At 44.1% G+C, this 25,756-nt stretch overlaps 1 protein-coding gene across 2 annotated transcripts in view; it reads right to left on the reverse strand.

Moving 5' to 3' along the window:
- Nucleotides 1–25,756, reverse strand: part of Ctnnd2 (catenin delta 2) — a 706,435-nt gene that overhangs the window by 143,873 nt on the left and 536,806 nt on the right. For both annotated transcript variants that reach the window (XM_077795427.1, XM_077795424.1), the window contains exon 11: nucleotides 24,628–24,811. In XM_077795427.1, coding sequence (XP_077651553.1) covers nucleotides 24,628–24,811 — 184 coding nt within the window. The remainder of the gene's footprint in view (nucleotides 1–24,627; nucleotides 24,812–25,756) is intronic.

Here is a 25,756-nt window from a genome sequence, read left to right on the forward strand (position 1 = left end):
AAGAAATTTCTGAAAGCCTTATAAAAAGCAAGCAGGAGCTGGCTTCTATAAAGAGGAGCACCAATAAGGACTTTCAAGTTCATGGACTGAGTTGCTACTTAGGAATAGTGTTGGAAAGGAAACTCCGCAGCACAGAGCTCCTTCATCTAAAAATCAAGGCTGCTACAACACCTGCACGGTTTGTCTGCACTTTTGTTCTTCATTGTGGTGGGGAGATCTCTAAAGCTGTCCCTCCAAAATTCCAGCCACCTGGTGGAATCAAATATGAACCTAGGAACTGCTGGGAAGGAGATTTACAGATGGAATTAATCTTAAGGTAGGGAAATAATCTTGGATTATGCCACTAGTCTTAATGTATTATCACTCAACCTTTATACGAAAAAGTGGACGGCAGAATATTCAGACTGAGGAGGAGGAGCAATGAAAGGAAGGACCCTCACTCAGACTTTGCAGATGAAGGAAGGGGGTCATGACCAGGGAACTTGGTGGCCTCTGTAACCTAGAACGACTCCCTCCAACAGCCCCCAAGGAAATGGGGCCCTGACTCTAAACTGTATGGCACTGAATTTGGCCAGTAACCTGAATGAGACTGAAAGTAGGATTTTCCCAAACAGAACTTGATGACCAACGTCTTGATTTCAGCACAGAATCCAGCCAAGCCCCCATGGACATCTGGTGTGCAGAACTCTGAGGTAATGAACTTGCATTGTTCTAAGTCATTAATATTGTAGTCATTTATCACAGCAGCCATAGACAACTACTGCATTCATGTAAGAACAACAACAACAAACCACCAAATATTTGTGTATCTGTTGTCTTGGTTTTAACATTTCTGATAAAGTATTCCAAAAATTTCATACAAACTTTACGTCTTCGTAGGAGGGCATTTTAGATGCTCCATGTAACAAGATGCATGCAGACATGGTGAAGCCTCCTGTTGCAGGATGGTAATCTAAACAAGCTCCTCCCCCAACCCTAGGTTACACCCCAGAGTGACTCTTCCTGGTTTACTGCCACCAGATGGCTTGCACTCAGAACTAGTGCAGGGTAATGGCACCACTGGGTGTACAATTTCCTTTTACTGCTCTAGAAGCACAGGGAGCAATGCTTCAAAAACCCAAGAATTATAAAGCTGCATAAAAAGGTCAAACTGCAAAGACACTGAGGAGCCACAGAGCACCATTAAAAACAGGTCACAAGGTGGCCGTGAAGAGTCGCGTCGCACTCCCTGTCCTCTCAGCAAGAAGTACGTGCTGCAGTTGAAGGGCTTCTAATCTGTTATCCCACCAGCCACTCTTTTTTGTTTTGAGAAAGCGTTAAGATTTTATTGAAAAGCTGCATCCTTAAGCAGTGTGGTGGCCATCCTGAAGACAATGGAAAAACAAAAGGGAGGACTTTTGCCCTCCACCGACTGCCCAGGCCACATTCGTCCTTCAGGTCTGCTGCTCTAGGTAAATAGCAACGATCTGAGAACTTTAGCACAAGGTACATAGAATGACTTCATGAGAAACCACCAGGCCATCCATGCCCCATAGGAAGAATCTGGAAAGCAAAAGCTAGGAACCAGGATTTTTTTCTAAGGCTCATTTTATTCCCCTTATGACCAATCTGTTATATGTACATGGAAAGGTCTTAGAGATGTGTTAAATAAAATAGTTAAAAACAGAAAAACTTCTGAGGAGATAGAGTAGATTTAATTTTTGCATAAGAAGGAATGCAGGGAGAGGATTCTTATATGTCATGCAAACATACTAGCTATTAGAATCGTAGACCTAGTGATCAAATGATTTCACTTAATCCAATAATTTGTTAAAATTTTCCAAGAAACACACTGCATTATTTCAGTTTTAATTACAAATACTTATCATGGAATATTTATATAGAATGTTAAAAATAAAATATGTAGTGCTAGGTTACTACAATGGAAGAAATCTAGAATTGCAGCAGTCTTAGAACAATGGTTCTGCACATGGACACATCTCAAGGACAGTGTGGCCATGGTTAACACTCCCCATCTGCACTGGTCTCTTACTGTGTGGCAAGATTAAGCCACAACTGTAACCCATCCTCCATCTAATATGGATCATGGGGGGAGTCAGCATGAGCCAATGCTAAGTTCTGAATTCTCTGTCTCCCAAAATACATGTGTTGAAAATTAACCCCCAAGGTCATGGTATTCAGAGATGAGAGCTTTAGAGAGGTGATGAGGTTGAGGGAGCCCTCATTAATGCAGTTGATCAGTGCCCTTGTAAAAGAGGCTGAAGGAGTTTGTTTGCCCTTTCTGTTATGTGAGGGTACATAAAGTCCCCATTTTTTGGTGGGGGTGGGGAAGTTACCAGGGATTGAACTCAGGAGTACTGGACCACTGAGCCACATCCCCAGCACTATTTTGTATTTTATTTAGAGACAGGGTCTCACTGAGTTGCTTAGCTCATCGCTGTTGCTGAGGCTGACTTTGAACTTATGATCCTCCTGCCTCAGCCTCCTGAACCACTGGGACGTGGCTCTGCATCCAGGTAGGCATGTGTCATTGCATCCAGCTAAAGGCCTCATTTTTGAATCAAGGAGTGAGCACCCACCAGACACTGAGTCTGCCAGCACCTTGACCTTGGACTTCCTCTCTAGAACTGAGCAAAATTTCTCTTGCTTATACATGACCCAGACTAACATATTTTGTTATAGCACTGGGCACGAAGCCAGTCAGCCTTTTTGTTAGTTTTCTTTTAAATTCTGAGTTTCCCTTGCCATGGAGACTTTGAATTAAAGTGGTGATGAACAGGGAAAGATCAAGAAGAGTAAAATTAACCAGTGCAAATTATATTCATGACTACAGTGATCAAGTGATGCTCAAGAGGAGTAAATGAAAAAATTAATGGGGGGAAGACAGGTGAAAGTGAAATGGGGATGAAGTGGGGCGGTGCCAACTGGAGGCCGACTTGGGGTTTCCTTAATGGTTACGTGGTCGTGTACCAAAACCCGACTTCACCTGCTAGGTAGGCCTGGGTGTGGCACCCCTCGACTCCCCCCTTTCCCACACACTCGCATCCAGTCAGTCAGTAAATCCAGTCGGCTCCAACTCCAAAGCACTTCCAGAGTCCCCCAGGACCCTGCCTTGTCTTTGAACCACAATCTCCTGTCCTATGCCTCTGGCCTCTTCCCTCAATCCCCAGGAGGCACCACACAGCGGGTATAGTGATTCTCCAAAACGTTCACTGGCGCTCGAGTCCTCCCCATGATGTTCCATTTCACTCAGAGCCAAAGTCCTCACCAAGACTCATCCGCTCACTCAAGGCTCCCTCTCACAACCCCACCCCACCACTGCTCCTCCCTGCAGATGCATAAGAATGGAGAACGGGCCTTTCTTCTTCACCAGGTCATGAGCATCTAGCTCAGTACCTGGTGTGGAGCTTGATGAATAGCTGTTGAACTGCCAAGACTGTATCCGTAATCAAACCTCAGGAATACTCAACTTACCCTAGATTTGTCAGGAGGGATGAAGGACAGAGAAGCTGTGAGGGATTAATCCGTCCACTGTTCCATTTCTACTTACTAACAGACATTGTCTCCATTTTATTGATGAAATGTTGCTCTAAAGTCAGAAACTTTATCAACTTTAGAAAATTTTTTATACTTTGGTATAAAAATACACAACTCTTTTTTTTTTCTTCATTCCAGCTTAGCCAAGCAGTTGCATCATAGTCTAAAGGAAGTTATGATTTGGAAAACACTATAAATAGCATACAGGCCCCCAAGATGTTCAGGACTTGCCTTGTATTTCCTTGCTTGGTGTCGTTCCATGTGCAAGAACAAGATTAATCCTGATAAACTTAACAAGGTAGCTCTCCAAGCCTTGGTTTATTATTTCCACATAGTTGTAGATAAACACTTGAGAAATAAATCAGGAAAAGACAAGCGAACAGTGGGTCTGGGATGCCCTCTGACTTTGGCACAGGAGGAAGAATGCTTTTGAAAAGGGAAGCAGGGGGTGGTGATGAGTCAGGCATGTTAAAGACAGACCCTTAGCAAACACAATGATGATGTTTGCTAGCAAGGAAGTCCTTATCTACATGTGGAAATGATTTATTGGGAACGGTCTCAATATCCATGACGACCTATGGAACATACCACCAAAGTTAGCTGTCTATCCAGATATGAAACGGAAGCTATTTAATAACCAAAAGAACCATCTCTTGCCACAATAATCAAATTACTTCTGATCTTGCAGCTTAAAACAACACAAGTTCACCAGGTTACATGTTATGGTTTAGATGTGAGGTGTGCCCCCAAAACTCATGTGTGAGGCAATGCAAGAAAGTTCAGAGGAGAAATGATTGGGTGTGAGAGCCTTAACACAATCAGTGCATTAATCCCCTAATGGGATTGACTGAGTGGTAACTGAGGGCAGGCAGGGTATGGCTGGAGGAGGTGGGCACTGGGGGCGTGCCTTTGGGGGTATATGTTTTGTATCCAGCAAGTGGAGTCTCTCTCTCTCTGCTTCCTGATAGTCATGTGAGCTGCTTCCCTCCACTATACTCTTCCACCATGATGTTCTGCCTCACCTAGAGCCCCAAGGAACAGAGCTGGCTATCAATGGACTGAGACGTCTGAAACTGTGAGCCCCCAAATAAACTCTTCCTTCTCTACAATTGTTGTGGTTGGGTTTTTAATCACAGTAGTAAAGAGCTGACTAAAAGAAGCCCATCATGGGTCTCCAGGGCTAAGGTCAAGGTGTCAGTAGGACAGATACTTTCCCACCTCTAGGGGATAATGCATTTCCTTGAGTATTCAGCATATTGAGAAAATTCAGTTCTTGGTGGTCATAGGACTGAAATACCCAATTCTTTCCTGGCTGTCAGCTGAGGACTTTCCCAATTTCTATGGGCTGCCTGTATTCCTTGGCATGCGTCTGACTTTCTCTACCTTCAAAGCCAGCCATGGTATGTCCAAGCTTTAATTCTTAAGATTTCTCCGACTCCAACCAGAGAAAGTTCTCAGGTTCTGGGGTCTCATGCACATGCTTAGATTGGGCCCATGCCAAATTTTTGTGACAGTCTCCCATCTCAAGGTCCCTTATTCTTGCTCACATCTTCAAAATTGCTTTTGTCAGGCAAGGCAACATATTTGCAGGTTGCTGGGATTCATGAAAAAAGTCTTTGGTGGGGTGGTTCCCTGCTGGCACAGGCTCCACTGTGTCAGTGGTGGAATGCCCTCCATTCTTCAAGGTCACATGTTTAACCGGGTCAGTGCAAGTCCTGACACAGTAGGGGAACCTGGGAGGTTCAATGTCAGAGCAAGCCTCTCACTGCCTCCTTGCTCCTCGAGACTACCTGCATCCTGATGTTATTAGTGAGGCCTGAGAACGTGGAGGTTGGTGTGAGTCTCACGACATTCTAAACCTTTATTCTAATAATTGTTTGCAAACAACGCACTGAAGTTGTTTTCATTCATTATATGGGCTAATAAATTAAAGTTCCAGCTTTCTTGTGAATCTACTAATGATTCCCAAGAACTAAGTATGGAGGGACACCTGTGTCTATGTTTGTCAGTACTTCAAAGTTCCTATGATGATGCACTCATCTGGAGAAGGACAGGAGGACAGCCCATTCATTCCCAGCTACAGAAGAATTACTGATGCTCCTGGGGGTAAACAATGGGAAAAGGAGATGGAAACAGAGACCCTGTCCAAAGTTCATGCAGTGTATAGGATAATCTGCCTGTACCTAGTGCTGGGGAGAGTATTTACATAGAGTTAAGTTGATGCATATTGGATTTACCAAAATAAACAAACAAGCAAACAAACAAAACCCTCAAAACAAAAAGCCCCAAACCACAAACATGTACATTTTCTGGAATGTACACATAAAAAGTTAACTGGTTTACTTCTGGGTTAAGAAAGTTTGGGAAGGAAGGCAGGCTTATTTGATGACTTTCATATTGTTTGGTTGCTTTAAAAGCACATACAAGCAATACAATTATTCATTTTTTGAAGTGTTGGTGGATATAATAGTAGAAAAGGTCAGAGTAATTAACAATAATTGCATGTTAATATGATTAACTGTACCTCGTTCCTGAGTGCTCAGAGTTCCCTCTTGAGAGTTTTTGGTGAATAAAAGGGCTAAAGCTAGAAGGTAGGGGCTCTAATCTTTGGAAGTCAACTTCAGTAAAAATATCCTTTAGGGAAGCTTAATTATCCTCAGAGCAGATGAAGATCTAATAAAGACTGACTTGAACGGCTTGCATTTGACTATACAAGAACACAGGGTGAAGGAAGAATGGGTAGCCATGAAAGATGGCAACGTGAAGGACACCTCTGACTGATGGTCAAGAGAAACCAATAGGTGCCCGAGGCCAGCTGTGCCTGCACTCCAGAGCCCAGCCTGGCAGCAGGCTGCCCTCCACGGTGCCTTTCTTCATCCACAGCCAGTGTTGGTCTGTGAATGAATATGCACAGCGGCTTATGATTTCTTTGCCTGTAAAATCGATGGTAACTTGATAAAATGAAAAGGAGAAAGAAGGACTAAGTGATGCCAATATTAATGGACTTTGGCTACAGAAGGGAGATAAAAAGGGAAGCCAGCAGGAGCACATTCTCCTGGTGCCTGCTCCTTCTTTACCTCTATTCCACAGGGAAATCAGAAACAGACCAAGATAACACTCCTATCTATCCTATAAGCATGTTATAGAAATTTCAAGCAAAAAAGCCTGCAGTTGAAGGCAGTCGGCATTCTGGAAGACCCAGGAAGAGGGTATGGGGAGCACGAGGAGCCCATCAGGATACATCCTTGTCAGGTCCTGATCTTCTCCCATAGGAGCTTATGCATATCAATGGCATCATTTGTTTATAAATAATGGAAATATTTTCTAATCCCTAAGGCATTCCTGGGGCAGCAGAGAACTCTGGTGTGGCATTTCAACTCTTTTTATCTGCCTGGCTTTGCACAATACATTGAGACTCTCTGATCCTCCTCAGTTTCTGGATCTGTTAAGTGGGCTGTTTGGATCAGGCTGGAGAGAAAGTCTGAACTAACAGACTCTATTCCTCCTCCCTCCTATTTCCTCCTTCACTTCTGCTCATTCCAGCACATGTGTTGTCACACATTATTATCACTCAGGCTCAATTATTGACTTGGCAACCCAATAATCAAAACCCTTTCTTCTGCCAAGTTCAGGACTCACTGAAAAATATGATACAGAAAACAGATGGAAACTCAACTGTCTGTTTACAGCTCGGAATGCTGAGAGGGCACTAAAAAAAAAAATTCATTAATTATTTTAAGGTACATGAAATTTGGGTAAAACAGATACAAAACAACCTTCTTAACCATTTTATATAGTTCTGTAGTGTTGCGTGTGATCACATGGTTGCAATAAATAACATTTGAAGGAAATAACTTTTCATCAAAATTGATGCCAAAAACAATCCATAATGAACATATCACCATTTTAAGTAAAGATGGGCTCTAACCTGGCATAGCTCATTCAGCCTTGCTTTATCCTCAATCCAGCCCTGCATGACAGGCCCATTCCCATTTACAGACAGAGACACTGAGACACAGAGCTGCTGCCTCAGTGACCCCAGGTTACCCAGCAGAGGATCTGCAGTCAGGTCGGGAATGGATGCGGATTTCATCTCATATCAACATCATGTGCATCTCAAAGATAATGTCACTGATTGATGCTCTTTCTGCAGCTTCTAGAACACAGTCCAGGATCAGCAAAGGGGCCAGTGCTGTCCTAGGTCCCTCCTGCCCCATGCTACCCACCTCCTCCTCCTCCCCGACCTCCTCCTCCCCCCTGTGAGCACTGCACATTTCTAGAGCACAAGAGGCACTTCCTGCCAGCAGAGCTTCCATGGTTCCACAGAAACTTGACCCTCCTTCCTAACCCACCTCAACTCCCACTAACCTGTCCCCTCTCAGGCCCCTCCTTGTCAACCTCTCCCTGGCGGGCCACACAGAGCCACTTGCTGGCCCCCAAACATGCACACAGGCACTGTGCCCCTCCTGCCCCTGGATCCTTCAGCCTGGCCTGCTCTCCTCCGCCCCGCAACCTGCCCACCCCCCTCAGCAGGACCATCACTGAGGGGTCCTCTTCGAGTCCTGCAGGAGAAGGCACTGGGGTCCTCCCAGTTCTCCATGGTGTTTTTTAATGGCTCTTGGTGCACTCATTATGCACCATGGGTCAAGTTCCCCTCAATTCTTTTAGGTCATAAATAGCATGTCTTATCTTTGTTTCTACTGAACTTAGCAAAATCCTGGGCACATACTAGAAATTCAATATCTGCTTGTGCAGAGGAAGAGTGATCATCCATTTTATGCAACTGTAGAGTAGCACTTGGCCAAGAAGAAGAACATGAGATGGTTATAGCTGTTGTACTTAAAGCCTGGGGGTCGAGGTGGCTGACCACAGTGATGAGCAAGGACAGGCTGACACCCAGGAAAACACTATGAGGAAAGCTTTCTGTCCAGAGTCAGAAGCCAAGGTAGGAAGCCTGGTCCATGGTTTTCCACCAAAAGTGCCAGGGTAAATGGCCAACCAGGTAAGTTTTTTCCTTATTTAAAGTTGGAGGGAAACATATCATTGGTAAGGCTGTCCCAAGGATAAAGGAATGATCAGAATTGTTAAAGAGGGTTTTTACTCCTATAAAGCACTCTAGTGATATTATTTATGGATTTTTAAACAGTACTGTTAAGGTGACAGTCCAACAGCTTCCTCCAAATGAGGCAGATGAGGAATCCAGGATCCTATGAACCAGGAGCAACTGTGCAAACTGCAGGGACAAAATGTACTCAACCAGCCAGTGACAGCTTTCCAAGAGAAAAGACAGTCTTCTGTTTGACAAAAATAATTGAGAAGCTGTTTTCACTTGGCAGAAACGTCACATATTATCCACGCTGGAAAACGAGTAGGCGTGTGGCTCTAACCAAGGGATAAGTCTCACATGGAAAGGGGCGGCCATGCCGTGGCTTCATCTCTGCCATTGATCCCATGGGAACCAGCAGAGTGGAAAGGTCCCTTGCCTTGGTGACAATGAGCACTGGATGGGTCTCAGACAGCACAGCAGTGAGGGAAGGGCCATTCCCTCATTCATCACTCGCTCATTTATTTAGCAGCTACTTACCAGGGGTCTACAAGGTGCCAGACATTGTTCCAGTGAAAGGGATTCTACAGTAATAAAGATGTGAGTCTCTCATGCTTGAGACGGCAGCTGCTGGAGCACCCGGTTCCAACACTAGCCCACAGGCAAGGACGACATTCCAAATCATGACAAGGACTGAGCAGAAGCCCAGGGTGCCTTGGAAATGCCTCAAGGCAGCTCTGATTTACATGGGGGCAAACTGGCAAGGAAAGAATCTCTGAAGAGGGATCTTTTAAGCTGATATAAAGGTAAAGAGGTGGGAATAAAGTTCTCGGCCTGGTGGGAGTCGTGTGGGCATCCTGAGCTGAAATGATCTCACTGATGGAGATTCCTCAGGAAACTTGGAATGGAACCGCCATTTGACCCAGTTATCCCACTCCTCGGTTTATAACCAAAGGACTTAAAATCAGCATACTACAGTGACACAGCCACATCGATGTTAATAGCAGCTCAACTCACAATAGCTAAACTATGGAACCAACTTAGGCATCTTTCAACAGATGAATGGGTAAAGAAAATGTGCTATATATATACACACAATGGAGTATTACTCAACCTTAAAGAATAATAAAATGATGGCATTTTCTGTAAATGGATGGAGCTAGTAAATTATCATGCTAGGCAAAATAAGCCAGTCCCCAAAAAACCTGCTCAGTCCCCCATAAAAGGCTGAATGTTTTCCTCTGATATGTGGATGTTAATTCACAATAAGTGGGGGAGCTAGGGAAAAAAGAGGTACTTTGGATTAGATAGAGGGGAGAGAAGGAAAGGGAGGGACATGGAGTTAGGAAGAATAGTAGAATGAATTGGACGTCATTACCCTCTGTAGTATGATTACACAACTGATGTGAGTCCACGATCATGTAAAACCAGAAGAATGAGAAGTTATATTCCATTTATGTATGATGGGTCAAAGTGCATTCTACTGTCACGTATAACTAATAGGAACAAATTTAAAAAATAGAAAAAAAAACAAGATCTCACTGCATAGAGCAGAGGTGATGGGCCACTATTGCAAACATGGATTCAGGGAGAGTGATATCAAGGCCATTGCCCCAATAATCCACTAAATAGGACAAAACCCTTCTCTGTATGAAGATAAATGAAAATGAAGATGATGAGTGAAAAAGAAGAGTCTCAACTCAAAGACATAATGGAGGTGGCCACACCAGAGACTATACAGAAGAGCTGTGGAAAATTGTTTGGTGGTTACTTGTGATGCTATTCATAGAGTTATGTATGATCCAGCAACTCTGATCCTCATTAAGTACCCAGACAAATTGAAGACAAATACCTAGATGCATGTCAATAATACACTATTCACAGTGGCCAAAGAGTAGACACAGGCCCATGTCCATCAATGAATGAGCAGATACATAAAATGTGGTACATCCACACAATGGCCTATTATTCAGCCATAAAAAAGACTGAGGTACTGAAGCATACTACAATAGGGATGAATCTTGAATACATTATTATACCTGAAAAAAGCCAGTCAAAGGCCCTATATGATGTGATTCTATTCATATGAAATATGCAAAACACGTAGTTTCATAGAGATAGTGCACGCATTGGTAATTGCCAGGGTCTAGGGGAAAGGATATGGCAGTAACTACTTAGTAGCTCTGGGGGTTTCTTTGGGGTGATGCATATCTTTTGGAATCAGATAAAGGTGGTTTGTACTACCTTTTAATGTGCTACATTTCTTTGATTTGTTCACTTCAAAATGGTTAGTTTTATGTTGTGTGAATTTCATCTAAATTTTTTATTTTTAATGAAAAAATAATATGAAGGGGAGAAACTGCTAAGGGGAGGGGTTTGTGACAGAACCCAAACAGGCGTCCACTAGGCAGAGAGTGGCCTTGTTGCTGTTAGTCAGATTTGCCCACAGGCCAGGATCATCTGATCTCCAGGGTTCACTGGGCTCCTTGGCCTTTGACTTCTTCTACATAAAGTCTTCATAGCTCAGTAAGTTTCTAAAGAGAGAGAGGAAGCCTGAGAGGCGAGACATAAGGGACCCTTTTCTCCACCAGCATCCCTGTCCACAGCGGCCATCTGGACACTCTGGCACCGTCCGTCATTCTCAGTTTTTGTATCTTTGGGACCCGCGTGGGAGGATCTCAGCCTGCAGAGCATCCTGGCTGGTGCTTGAGAGGAAACAAGAGGATAATCTGTCTCAATAATCTCCCCTCAAATAGGAATAAGCCCAGGAAAGTCCTAATAAACTCCGGCATCGGTTCTTTGTAAGCCTATTACCGCAGGTCCAGCTGAGGACATTCCGCGCCATCTGATTTAGGAAGTGCCAGCCTCTTAATCTATTTCAGCTGCTTAGGAGTGACAGGGGTCAAGGACAAATGACATTTAATCATGTTTGCTAGCCAGGATGACAGTGCTGCCTGGAGAGGAGAAATCAGTAAAGTTCCTTTCTCTTCTAGAAAGAAGCTTATCAGCACTGCCTTCACACACGTTGAGGGGAAAGACTGCCCTTCAGGCCCAGCCGGATTCTGAGCAAAGGACTAAGTCCGTCTCCTCCAGAAAGCCTGAACACTCACTTAATGTGACAGGCCACACCACGCCTCCTGGCAGGCCTTCAAAGGACATGCTTTTTGTTCTGATTTGAAATAATTATGTTTTGCAGTAAGCTTCATTTGCTCCCACCGCCTGACCCAAACCTGTGCACAAAAGAGAGGTACAAGAGCATTAAATTCCAGACCTGGTGACAACACTCACTTGGCAGAATCCTTGTTTGTTTATATAAATTAGCCTGCAATTAGCAATTACATTGCAGGTCCCAATTAAGGTCAGGCTAAATGCAGCCCCAGGAAGAACAATGCTCTGGACATGAAAGTCCAGATAGGACTATTATGGAGAATTATGGGGGATGATGAATCAGCTTGCCTGTTCCTGGGTACGGCCATTCTCACATAAAAATCTGTGTGCAAACACAGCTACTTTCTGGTAACAAGTTACCTTAAGAGAAAAGTAATTAGTTGTAGGGATTTATTAACTCCCATCAGTGCATCCATAGCACATCTTCCTTGCTGGTTTAGAGCCTGTTAATGGGGAATAATGATGTGTCTGTACCTCTATGGAACAATAATGCAGGATGTGGGGTTAATCTGAACTCCTGGCACATCTGTCCTTTCACTTAGCAGACTGAACAACTGAAAAATGAATTTATGACACAGAGAAACACAGTGTCCTGACAGCCCAGGGTTGAGGGCTGTCAACTTGTTTGCACACATTATTATTAAATGTTGCTTCTTTGCTTAAAGCTTTCCCAGGCAAGAACAGGCAGACTGAGCATGCAACCTGGGCAGGGCTGTCCTCCCCGTGGCTCTTCTACTGCAGGAAAACTTTTAAATTGGTATTTCCAGAGACTCCAGTTGGTTCAGAACAAGAACTCTGTTAAGAATGGAGGAATAAGGATCCCCACGTTCAGGAGCTTCCTGATTGCAGAATGAGCAGCTTTGAATGAGATGATGATGAGTCCATCACAGAAACGCATCCTGGGCTCATCAGGCCAGGCAGGAACCCAGTGCAGGCGCCCAGCTCACCCCAAGGCACCTCTGCTTCCTGAGAAATCCCCACCCACCATCAGCTGTCATGTTCCGAGACCCCACACCTTTCTTCTCCACCTCAGAGCTGCAAAGGCTGATGGAGAGAAACCCAGAACCCGAGGGACCTAGGGAACCAGACTTGCTGATCAGCCTTTGCCCTGCAGCGATCCATCAAAGGCCCAATGTAACTCCTGTGGACTGCACTAAGACCACATAAGGAAGTCATTAACCCCGAAAGGGGGCCCATGAACACAGAATGGCACCTGGAGACTTTCTACTCTTTTATTCCAAATATTCTGCGTCAACTGAGGAACAATGCAAAATCTTCTTGGTTAATTAAGGGTCCACCAGACTCAAGAAAAAGACCATGGAGGGGCAAAGAATGATTGTGTTTCCAGAATGAGCAGCTTTGTACGAGATGATCAAGAGAGGCACGCAGCATGAACTTGAGCATCCGGCTCTTCACTCTGCATCTACCAGACGGTGGGCGGGAACCTCTGAACCGTTGCTTGCTGAATGCCTTCTGTGGCTCCCACGGCTCAGGTTTCTTTTCCTCCAAGAGGACTCACACCTGCAAGCTGAGGACTTCCACCTGAGTTTGATGGAGGGCACTCCACCTGCAGTCTGCTCTCTGATCACTGCAATCACCTCATTGATTGTTTTGTCCCAACTCTGGTAAATGGCTTTGCTATTTTGCTTATTTATTTTAGTTGGTGCATGAAAATTAGACATTAGAATAGTGAATTCACTGCATCATATTTGTACATGAACATAACATAATCTGATCAATACCTTCACTTTCTGGCTTTATTTTAAAATAATGCCACTCTGATCAGGGAAAAGAGAAATGGCATGAAAACAGATGGGTTGAAAGACTGCAGAGGCTTAGTATGTATGCTACTAGTGAAAAAGGCAGGACATTCTTTAATTTATGGTTAATAGACTAATTTCTTTGCTTCTCCTCCATGGAAGCTACTCTTTATGCAATGAAATATGATTTGGGGGACAGGAGGAAGAAAAATTATATTTCTAATAAGAAGAAGTTATAAAGAATTTTAGGAATGAATCAGCTTTATATTTATCAGGGGTCTAACATCCTGTAAACCAATGTTTTATAGGAAAAAATGTTAAACATTAAGGTATACCAATTGAGAATTAGCTAAACTTTTCATTGAAACTTTTTTTTAAAGGAAGTCATTTGTTCACTTCAAATGGAAAGATCTAAATATTCATATTCTGATAGGAAAAAATGAGAATTCACAGAAAAAAGATAAAATTTAATATTTGTTCTTCATTTCTTAAAAAAGCCCATATTTACAAATTATAGAATAAATAATATAAAACAAATTTTAGTCAGAGTCTGTAAGTTTTCATAATTAAGTAGAATAAATTTGCAGAAATATGTTATAGAAACTTTAAGATGGACTAGCTTGATGGATGTTTTATATTCATCATTTATATTTAAGGTAAAATCATTATATTCATTTTTCTAGCTTGGAGGAAAAAACATAACATTTAGAAAGAAATGATCCCTATTACTCTTCCAGGAAATGTAAATGCCAGAAAGAACTTTGCACAAATCTAGGAGTCTTTTTCGGGGGGACAGGAAGATCTTTTGAAGACTTGAAAAAGAAGAAAAGAAAACCTTTCATACTTTTCGTAATGGAAAGGATAAGGAGATATAAAATCCTGAAGATGGAAAGCTCAGGAGCTCTAAGACATAAATTTTAAACTAGTTAATGGCAAAAAAAACTTTTTTATGTGTAAAAAAAAGTGTATCAGTAAGAAGAAGTTGATAAGCCATGGAAATTAAACAATATTATTATCTCCTGAGGCACTAATTTGGGAAAACACCCCAACTTGCCCGCTCTAGGGCAGCCAGGTGTGGACCTATACATCAGACCGTCTTATCTTAATGATGTTCTTCAGGGCTTCCAACAACAAATTCCATGGATTCATCCTCTCTCCATTATCTGCAGCACCTACCTCAGGGCCTGGCACAGGGTAGGGGTCTGAAAGAATATACCCCAAGAGAACCAAATGTTGGTTCATACAACTTGTGTTTATATCATATCCAGGGGCTTCCTGATCATAACATAGCATTTTATAAGCTTAGTGTGTACAGAAGGGAAGTGCTATCAAAAGGTCATCTGATGTGTCACCCAAGGAAAACACACCACTCAGATCACCCAGATCACCGATTGCAGGAGTGCCACTGACTGACAGGCCCTGGCTGCTGCACCCTGAAGTCCATTCCCCTGCCTTCTTTTATGCTAGGGCTTCCTCTCCCCTGTGTGCTCCCAGCCACGGAGGAGATCAGCAGCAGTGGCAAGGTGGACTTGTTCCTGGGAGATACGGTTCAAGGGTGGCTGGGCTCAAGAACTCTCCGAAAGTCTAGATGAGTTCTGCTTAAGTCTCAGACATTCCACTGCCTGCTCACCTGCCCTTCCTTCCTTTCCTTCCTTATGTTATGGTTGGAATATGAGTGTTTCCTGTGTTAATGAAGGAAAGTTCAGGGGTGAAACGGTTAGACTACGCAAGCTGTCATCCAGTGAGTGGACGAGTTCATTTGATAGATTGATAATCTACAAGGACTCACTGGGGGTAACTGAAGGCAGGGAGGGCATGACTCAAGGAGGTGGCTCACTGGGGACATGCCTTTGGGGGCTATATCTTGTCCCCCAGCTCCTCCTCCTCTCTCTCTGCTTACTGGACACCATGAGCTGAGCAGCTTTCCTCTGCTATGTCCTTCTGCCATGATGCCCCCCTTACCTAAGGCCCTCAGCTATGGAGCTGACCAATCAAGGGGTGAACCTCTGAAACTGTGAGTTCAAAATAAATTTTTCCTTTTCTAAGTTGTTCTTCGTCAGTGTTTTGGTCACAGTGAGGAACACCTAACCAACACACCTTCCTTTCCTTCCTTCCCCCTCCCTTCCTTTCTTCCTTCCTTGTCTCTTTATCTTGGGGTCAGACCTGGGCCATAGTTTGATGGTTCTTCTAGTTCCTTTGTTTCCCTTCCATTTTCCTCTCAGGTGTTTTCCCTAAGAAATATTTCTTTCATCGACTGCCAATTCCAACTTGGTGTTTAGACCCAGCACCTGGACTGAGCGTCACGTGACGTCTGCCCTCACTGTAAACAAACACATATGCATGTCCTTGGGGCATCGCCTGGTCTCTGTCCTGTGGAACACAGCAGAATGGCAGGGACCTAAAGGCGTCATCATGCAATCTGGGCTTTATATGCATCCTTCTTTCACGTGCAAGCTGTATGTCTCGGGGAAGTTACGCTTATTCTATGAGCATCAGCTTCTGGATCTGTAAACAGGATCAGAATTCCTGCCTCACAGGATTATTGGGACACCTGCATTTGGCAGCATGCATGTTATAGAAACATCAGAATGGGCTTCTAGAAGGGGCTTTGTCAGAAATGAATTTCCTCCTGATGGTCTTGCGGTTTCAAGGTCCAGTATTACACCAGTCAGGCCACAGCTGGGCCCCAGAGCCATGGCACTCCCTGGGGAGAACCCACTTGGGGACACTGATTATCAACGGGGATGCCCACTTGGGTATGTCTCTTCTGCATCCTTACTTAGAGAATGTCTGGGGTCAGCTAGCAAATACCCCAACTGTGTTGCAGTTTATTTGTCACCTTATGAAGGACTGCAGGCCAAACCTTTCTTCACAGGCAGGAAACTGAGGCCAAGATAAAGCTGCCACGTTTCCTTCAGGACACTGGACACGATGCTGCAAAACTGGGGTGCAAATGCAGACCACCTGATTCTTAATCGGAGGTCATTTTATTTACTCTTTGATTCATCAATTAGAATTGAGGATGAATACGTACAGAGATTTTCTGAAAGTCATATTTTATCACTAAATCAAACTATTGATTTCATCAGTTAACTAGGCCAAAAAAAAAAAAAGCCCATTACTCATTAATGGGCCTTTATAGTCATATATATAGGGAGTTTTCTGAAAGCCCCTCATACAGGAACTTTTGTGACAGTGTTAGCTTATGTATGGAACCTTTTCTATAGACTACTTTTATGATCACTTCCATCTGGAAATAGAGACTAATAACATTAGCTTTTTTTAAAGTTAGAGAATAAGTATGATTTTTATTTATATTGCACATGAATCAAATATGCTTCATACTGGTCAATGTGACCTTGCCATAAGAATGTTTCATTTATTAAAATGAAATTTCCCAGAGTGACAAGAAACAGGGACACCCACTAGGAGAGCTGCAGGCTGAATTTTATCTCCCTAAAATTCATACTCGAGGTCCTCACCTGAAGTCCTTAAAATGCGACTGTATTTGAAGACTGGGTCTTTAAAGAAGAAACAATTTATGAAGTCTTGAGCAATGGTCTTAATTCAACTTGACTGGAATCCTTATAAGAAGAGAAAATTTGGACACATACTCAGAAAGAAAGCCATGGGAGAATCCAGAAAGCTACAGGTAAGGACAAGGACCTCAGAGAACCAACCCTGCTGAACACGACTCAGACTCCTGGCCTCCACATCCTTGCAGACATCTCTGTTACTCAAGCCACCCTGTCCTCGGTACTCTGTCATGTCAACTGAGCAACCTGATGCAAGTAGAGACCACCACCTCCTATTGGCTGAGCTTGGGGTCAGTGAGCTAGGCGTGCTGGGGAGGTGGAAGCCCTGTCCCCAGTGGGGATGCTCTGGTGGGTGCCAACCAGGTGGATGAGTTCTTAAGACCCCTGCTCATGCCCCCAGTGAATTCCGTTCCCTCCACAGTAGACGACCTTCACTGTTGAGTCTGAACTCAAGAAAACAAGGTATTCAGATCATATTAAACATGGAGAATGCCCATAAAGAAGTTCTTCTGCTTTACAGAGAGGGTGTGGGAGATGGGGAGGGATGGGGCAAGGGGTGAGTGTCTCCTCTGTTCTGGCACCACAGAGACCAAGTCCTTTCCCTTCCTGAGACCCTGGACAGAGAGTGCTCCAGGCAGAGCTGCCCACCCTTGGCCTGGTGGAGACTGGGGTAAGCCAGTCCACAGCTCATCACACAGCACTTTAAAAGCACTTTTAAGACTCTTTTTGAATAGATGAGAAACACTGGCAATAACCTGACCTTAACACAAAAATAGTACTATTTCCCCTTCTTAGTCATGGCTAATGCAAGAGTAAACCAGATAAAATAAATGTCCTTGGAGCATTCCAGCTAGAGCGTGATTATCATTAGCATTACTTTATGATGGGGTTTTCTCAAGGTCACTCTAGAATTAGTGGCAATGTGGGACTGAGCACTCATCCATTATGTGGGTTAAAATGACTAATTGAGGGTCTGAGTTTAATTATACTCATAAGCACAGGCACAGTGCAGCTCCTTTGATGGCTTAATCACATTCTTGTGTACACAGAGATAGATGGAAAAAATTAGGGTTGTATATTGTTGTCCTTTAGGACAAGACGCTGAAGTGGGAATAGAATAATAAAAATAAATAAACGACTCAGGGGCACCAGGAAATGAGCTGGGGAAGCTAGCAAACCCAGCCTTGTGCACATGCTCGGGCTGGAGATAAAGTCCCAAGTACCCATGACTAAATACAGTGCAGCTATACAGTAACGCAGATCCGAGTCTCTTATTGAGCTGCCTCTTAGATTAACAGGAAAAAGAGGATGCTAGCAAGGCTTCACCTGCAGCTCACTCTGAAATGATGATAATGGCCACGACAGGGATCTTTAGGGTATTGATTTGTGATATCTTCAGTGGGAAATGCAGCCATGTTTCACAGTAAGTCCAGAAAGCATTTATTCTGTACACAGCTGCTGGAGTTACTTCCAGAAATGACACTTATATCATGTCATGCTACCTGTGAAAGGACACAGAATAACTTCTGGCTGTTAGATAAATCCAAGCCACCTTGAGAAGCTGGCTCAAAGTCCAGAGAATAAGAGCAGTGAGAGCAGAAGTTGGATACAGTGTGGGGAGACCCCTTATTGAATGGAGGTTGGATGAAACCTTCTTCAGCTGAGGTGAACATACCTGGGCTTGAAGAACTCAGTCCTGCTCACAATACTGCTTTGTTTTGTATCTGAGCCATGGAAGGGAAGGGCCTGTGTACAGAAACACAGGTCCCTGTCTGGGTTGTTTGTCCCCATGTGTGGGCACTATTTGGGGACAGGCCGTGTCTCTTCTCTGAGTTATTTACTCATTTTTCTCCCTGTGCTGTGTCCTCGGGTGACTACCTGGTTTTGTAGGTGTCTCTCCATTTCTTACTGGGGTGATGTGTTCCTTTCCTGGGGATGCCAATACAAAGCATCACGAAATCCATGGCTGAGAGCCACAGAAATGTATTCCCTTAGAGTTCTGGAGTCTAGAACTCCAGAATCAAGATGTTGGTGGGGTCATGTTGCCTCTGAAGGCCCAATGGGAGGATCCCATCCCTCTTCCTAATTTATGGAAGCCTTCAGCAATCCTTGGCCTCCTTGGCTTGCCACTCCATCCCACCAGCCTCTGCCTCTGTCTTCACTTCTCCCTTCCTCCTGTACATCTCGCTGTGAGGCTCTTCTCTTCTTACAAGGACAAGTACTACCTGATATTAACTATGTCTCCAAAGGCCCTATTTCCAAATAAGGTCACAAGCTGAGGTTACGGGTGGACATGAATTTTGGAGAGACATTTTCAGCTCACCACGCGGACCTCAGCTGACATGAACTTGTCCAGAGGCAGAGCCCATCTGACCTCACTCATCAGTGTTCAGACGGGGTGGTCAATACGTGTTTTCAGTTGAAGGTGATGTTGGTGCCGGCCAGAGGTTAACAGATATATCTGATTACACTGTGTGCAACAAAACAGTCATGGGTATAAAACTAAATCTATTTCCAGACCTGCACAGCCTGACAGGCCATCTGAAGTCCTTTCACCAGAAGAATTCTTAATCATAAATGAAGAAGAAAAGATCAGCTATATCCTTCATATATATGTCTTCAGTCTTGTTAACTATTTGTTACATTTATTTTGAACCACATTTTTATTTTTATTTTGGTGGGGTGGATACCATAGACAGTCAACCCCTGAGACACATCCCCAGGCCTGTTTTCTATTTTATTTAGAGACAGAGTCTCACTGAGTTGCTTAGTGTCTCACTGTTGCTGAGACTGGCTTTGAACTTGCAATCCTCCTGCCTCAACCTCACGAGCAGCTGGGATTACAGGCATGCACCACTACACCATATTTTAAAATATCAGACATTAAAGCTTGAACAAGGCAGAATTGGAGCAAAAGACAGAATGAGAGAAGGGGAAGAAATGAGGAAGGAGAGCATGAGTTGGGGCACAGTAGGGAATGAAGCCCTTCCCGTCCTGCTCCTGATCTCACAACACTAACCCATTCCCTCCCACAAGCCGGCCACCACCACTCTCATCAACCCGGCTTCTCCAACAAAATGTAAGAGATTAATTTTTTTCATTTCTGTCCTCCTTCCTCAGTGACAGATAGATACTTCAGGAACAAATAGATAGATCTGCTTGAGAAAAAATCCATTTCCTACTCCAAAATGAATTTTAAATGGAAGAGGACTAAGGGCATCCACTGTTCATTTTATATTTGCTGTGTGCTTAAGTTTTTGCTGTGTCGACATGCCAGGACTTTTCCACGAAGGTGTTCCCTGCCTGCTTAGGGAAGGCGGAGGCAAGTGGTTCCTCTCTCTAGAAGGTACCCTGAAGCTGGCTCCTTCCCCAGGCAGGGTCTGGAGCCACTGCCACGGATGCTGGACCATGCCCATTGCCCCAGGGACAGCACAAGACAGTGGACACAGTCTCCCGAGATTGGAGCCCATAAAGGCAGGATGACATCAGCCTCTCAGCTCCATGTGACAGAGGCACAGACTTATCTCTCTCACTCAGATCTCCCTTTGCTGAGCTTTTTTTTTTTTTTTTGGACATTAAGGAGCAGTGAAATTTGCATTCATAAAATTGTATTTTCTTTCTGAAAAACAATAAAAATGTGATCTCTTTATAGCAACTGCTTAAATCTTTAACCTTGGCTTCTCACCCAAGATGACATAACACGTATGAATTGTTTAGGAACAAAAATCAAGAGTAATGATTTCTCATGGTGAAGTGATAGATCTTCTCTATCATATGCTCCTACTGGACTGGTAAGCTACACTGGCTTAGGAAATACTATCCCGGAAGAGTTCTATTTTCTTTTATATTTCACTTTCTTTATCCATTTCTGAATATACAGTTAACGGAAACAAGCCCAAAATATCAACTTATCTTGACGTTATCCAATGATGGAGGAGTCTGAGTACTGCAAAAATCATGTCAATGTCATTGTCTAGGATATTCCTTAAAAACAGCCTTATCTTAAAGAAAAGAAAAGGCACCTATAACTGTCTAAATGAAGATTCAAGATTGGGCTAAGAGACTAACTCTGTCCGAGCCACTTGCCACTCTACACTTAAATTCTGTCTTATTCTATTTTCTGTTATTACAACAAAGAATTGATTCTGGGTACTTTATTAAAAAAAGGGGTGGGGTTAGGTCAGAGTTTTGGAGACTGCAAGTCCAGGACTGGCTAGCCCCATCTGTTCAGCTCTGGTCAGGGCCTCCTGGCAGTGATACTACAAAGGCAGGAGTGTGTATGGGAGAGATCATGTGGCAAAACGAGAAGCCACAGAGATTTGTGGACCAGGATCAGTCTTTTAACAACAATCTGTCTCAAGGGAATAACCAGGTGCCCCCCACCCCATCAATCCCTTCCCACCAGACTCCGTCTCTGAAAGGCCCCACAATCTCTCCTCCTCACCACACTGAGCACCAAGCACAGCAGCCCTGGTGGACAAGTCAATCCAGACCACAGCAAGGCCTTAGCGGAGGGAGATGGAAAGGAAGGAACTGGGGAGAGGAAGAAAGCAATTGGCCTTTTAAGGCAAGAGGGATGTTGGCCAAGCAGAGGCCACCTGGTAGGTGGCTTGGCTATATTTGGATCAAAACTTTCAGGTCCTTGGAAGGCAGAGATTCTATAAATAACACGAATCTTTGAAGGTTGACTTAAGAGTCTAATCTCTATGGACAATGCACCTCGGAATTCCTGGACTTCTCCCAGGGCTGTGCCAGACCATGCCAGCTGCTCTTTCTGGCCATGATGTTTTCCCGTGCACCCACTGGGGCAGTCCTCTCCATGCCTGGCCCAATGCCACCTGATCCTCGAGGTCATTTTTGCCCACACCTGGCTGAGTTCGTGACTCCCGTGGCAGTTTTCCTCCTGTGCTACCCTAACCGTGGCGTCAGCCTGAGAGTAGGACACCACCTTCGGGCTGACGGTATGGGCGGCCCCTTCTTCCACTAAGCACGAGTTTCTAAAGTGCAGGAGCTGCTGTGTTGACCCCTTGTCTCCTGCCTGGTTCCCAAGGCACACACTAAGTTTTCAGCAAATGCTTACAAGATAAAACTACTGTAAGCAAAAGCAGCCTAGGAAGATTTTTTTTTTAAATGTGAATAAAAGATCTAGGAGTTTCTAGAAAAAGCAAGAATGTAAATAAAATCATACTAAAACCTAAAATCTTCTATCATGATGTAGGCGTCTGCACCCATTTGGGTGTATTGTCAACATTATTTCTCAATACATAGGAAAACAAATTCCTTGAAACTTTACCTCCACTCACACTTTGATAACTTAATTTTGGCCTCCTCCAGGGGTGCTTTCTTCCTCTCCCAGTCAAACCTGATCATCGACATGAGATGATTCATAAACACATTCAAACAAGAGAGGAGCCCCAGGCATGGTGATGCACACCTGTGATCCCAGTGGCTCGGGAGGCTGAGGCAGGAGGATCCAGGTTCAAAGCCAGCCTCAGCAACTGAGAGAGCCCCTACGCAACTCATCAAGACTCTGTCCCTAATAAAATATCAAAATAGGTCTGTGGATGTCACTCAGTGGGTAAGCACCCTGGGTTCAATCCCCTGGACCCAAACACAACAACGACAAAAAAAACAAGACAAATAAGAGAGGTGAAATCATACTGCTTTTTGTAGGAGGATGGAAGTTTAATGAATTAAGGGAGAAGTTAAAGTTTCACTGATTTTGATGAGTTTTGGTTTGTCACTCACCTGATAAACCCAGAAACATGGGGCATCACAAGCCCTGGTTGCATCTTGGTGGCTAAGGAAACCTGCTCTGGCTACAACAAACTCTTTCCAAACCAAATGCTCTCTTCTCGTGCTTCCTGTGTGGCTACCACTTCTAGCCAGCAGCAAAAGCCGAAGCTCTGAGTGAGCAGAGAAGGATGGAGAGTCCCCTGGGCCTGACCATCCCTTGTTCTCACCTCACCTTCAGCCGAGGGCTTACCAAGGGGGCCCTTGTCATGCACCAGTCCAGCTTCTTCAGCTACTTTTTCATGACAGTGCTACAGGCGTATGCTCTTCATGGCAGCACCCCAAGCCTTCAGTCAGACATCAAGAAGATATATTCATGCTCCTGTAGTACTCAGATTTCAACAGGTAGAGCTAACTAGCTCTTTACTCTTCTGCCATTGAGTCTGAGACACACAGACATCGTTAGGAACCATGACAGGCTTGGTAAGTCGGTGGCAGCAGGGAGGGAAAAACTAATCATAATAAGTGGAAATAACTGATCTAGAAAGATCAGGCATGAAAGGTGGGGATGCCTGCAGCTTGAGCTTTGGAAGAGTTACGTTTCTCCTGGTGAGGCAAGAGGTTTCTGCAGGGTAACAATTGAGGAAGTCATAAAATTAATGCCACAATGGAGCTATTTTGGAACACTGTAGATTTGGCTTACATTAGAGACTACCCATGTCAAAAATTCAAGAATTTGTGACCTGGAAGAAAAGCAAAATTGTCAGAGGGTCCCCAGTGCTGTGAATGTGTGGAGATACGCATGGAGCCTGTCTCTTTATCTCACATTCTGCATACACATTCACACAGAGGCCCCTCTCAAGTCTAGGCTGAGAGTGTTATTATGAATATTCATGACATGACGATTATTAATGTCACTGAGGTGATTTCATTCCTGCTTGGCAGAGACAAGTTTTTATGCCTAGAAACCGAATGAGTGTTAAGAGAAATGGCAGCTTTGCACCAGCCCAGCGAAAGCAACTCTGTACATTTTGGTCTTGAAATACAGATTATTTGACTAGGTGCTTTTAATCACCCCCTCCTGGCCCCCATCCCATGATCAACCTCATCCTGGGGAGATTTCCAGCTTTGACACAAAAGGCAGCATCCTTGGGAGCACAGGTTCCAGAGTTTATGACTGTATCTTGATTATTACTTCCTTTCCTAGGAGTTAAAATTAAACAAGGCATAAAGAGGCTCTAAGAAGTCTCAGTAGACTTCTGGGGGATGATTTTGTAAAAATGCTTTGGGAGAGAATTACCACATATTTACAACTTCTATTATTTAGAAAAGCATTTAACACAACAGGCGTTATGAAACAGCTCTTTCTAAGAACCACGGACGTGCACAGTCACACAGAGAACTGAAAAACAGAAACAAAACCAGCTACTGGTGATAGTTAAGTAGGTCCTTGCACATCTGTTGTCGACTCCCCAAGCAACTGGCCTGTCTGGTTATTCTATGTGCATGATATTACATCAAATGACCCAAAACTATTGTTTTCAATTAAAGTGACTTATATTTGGTTAATTAAAATATGTGTTTGGGGCCCTAGACTGAAAAAAATTATGTTAAATAAGTCAGACACAGGTAGTGGTAGGTACAGGGCAGTGGAAGATGCCTACACCAGTTCAGTGCAGGATTAAAAACTTTCGGTTAGCTTCTTATACTGCACTGCCACATCAACACTCATCTTTGCAGAACAATCCGACCCTTAGGAAGGCAGCAGCGAAAGCTACAAGGAAGAGTGCCTGACCCAGGAGGACCCAGGGAAGATGGCAGGAGCAGGCCCTCGTGCCGCGGGACTGACCTTAGGCACCCAGTGGCATTGCGCAGCACCTGTGATGAATGCAGCTGAATTTTCCGATCATCCTGAAGAGGTGAGTTTTCCCAGCCTGAGTGGGGGATAATCACCGCATTGGTCAATACTGCCAGGGCGTCCTGGATGATTGGCATTTTGAGTGCATCACACGACGAGAGGTTCCACAGGACTCCTGCAAGAGACACACAAGGAGAGAGTTGGTGGTTAACAGTCGTTCTCATCTCACAGTGTTTTCCTCTCTGGAGTGAAAGGCACCGGCAGGAAGGAGTGAGGCAGCGTGTGGGGGTGTGTCTTAGAGCCTGATCCTAATTCTAGAGCACCCACTGGGACCTTCTAGAAGCGTGCTGTGAAAGACAGGTGAGCAGAACCGGGACATGACTGTCTCTGTCTCATCGTGAAGAACAACTAACTCCAGAGGGCTGGAGTGAACTTCCAATATGACGGACCCAAGCTTCCAACTTGAATCCAAGATCAAAGACGTGTGGAGGTTATTCAGAACAGTCTGGAGGTCTTTGTTTTACCCAGCACCTCAGCCTGCCTGTGTGGCTGACCTCAGTCCCTCAGCTTCTACACACCAGCAGCTGTCATTAGAGGGACACCTGAGACTCCAGCAGGAGACTGATGGCAATTAGCACGTGGAGCAGCTTGAACATGGTGTCACTGTGACAGCTTTGTCAGTTTTTCTCTGGAAGCAAGCTCATGAAGGACCTCTAGAATGTTCTTTCTTAAATGGTGACACAGGGAGCATGCAGGGCCTGCCTGCCGTGGACAGAGAGGAGCAGTAATTAAGGTGGGCAGGGAAAAGAAAAATCGCAGACATGTGGAACGTTTTAGGTTTTTAGATCCATGTTTTCTAAAATGAGACTAATTCTGGAACTGGCCCATGGGCATTGCAGGTTATGACATCAGTTGAAAATGCTTTTAAAATAATGGTTCTATTTTTTGCTCAGAATAGTTCACATAAAGGAAAAAGAAAGAGTACACTATTCTGCTCCCCTACTGATGAAAGCCTTTTACTCCTACAGCCTAAACAGGCATCAGCACTGTAGAGATGGGGATCAAACACTGTGGTCGTCTTTAGAAAAATGACTTCCGGCTTTAACAAACTCTCAATCTA

Source organism: Urocitellus parryii, chromosome 1, assembly GCF_045843805.1.
Source record: "Urocitellus parryii isolate mUroPar1 chromosome 1, mUroPar1.hap1, whole genome shotgun sequence".
NCBI lineage: Eukaryota > Metazoa > Chordata > Mammalia > Rodentia > Sciuridae > Urocitellus > Urocitellus parryii.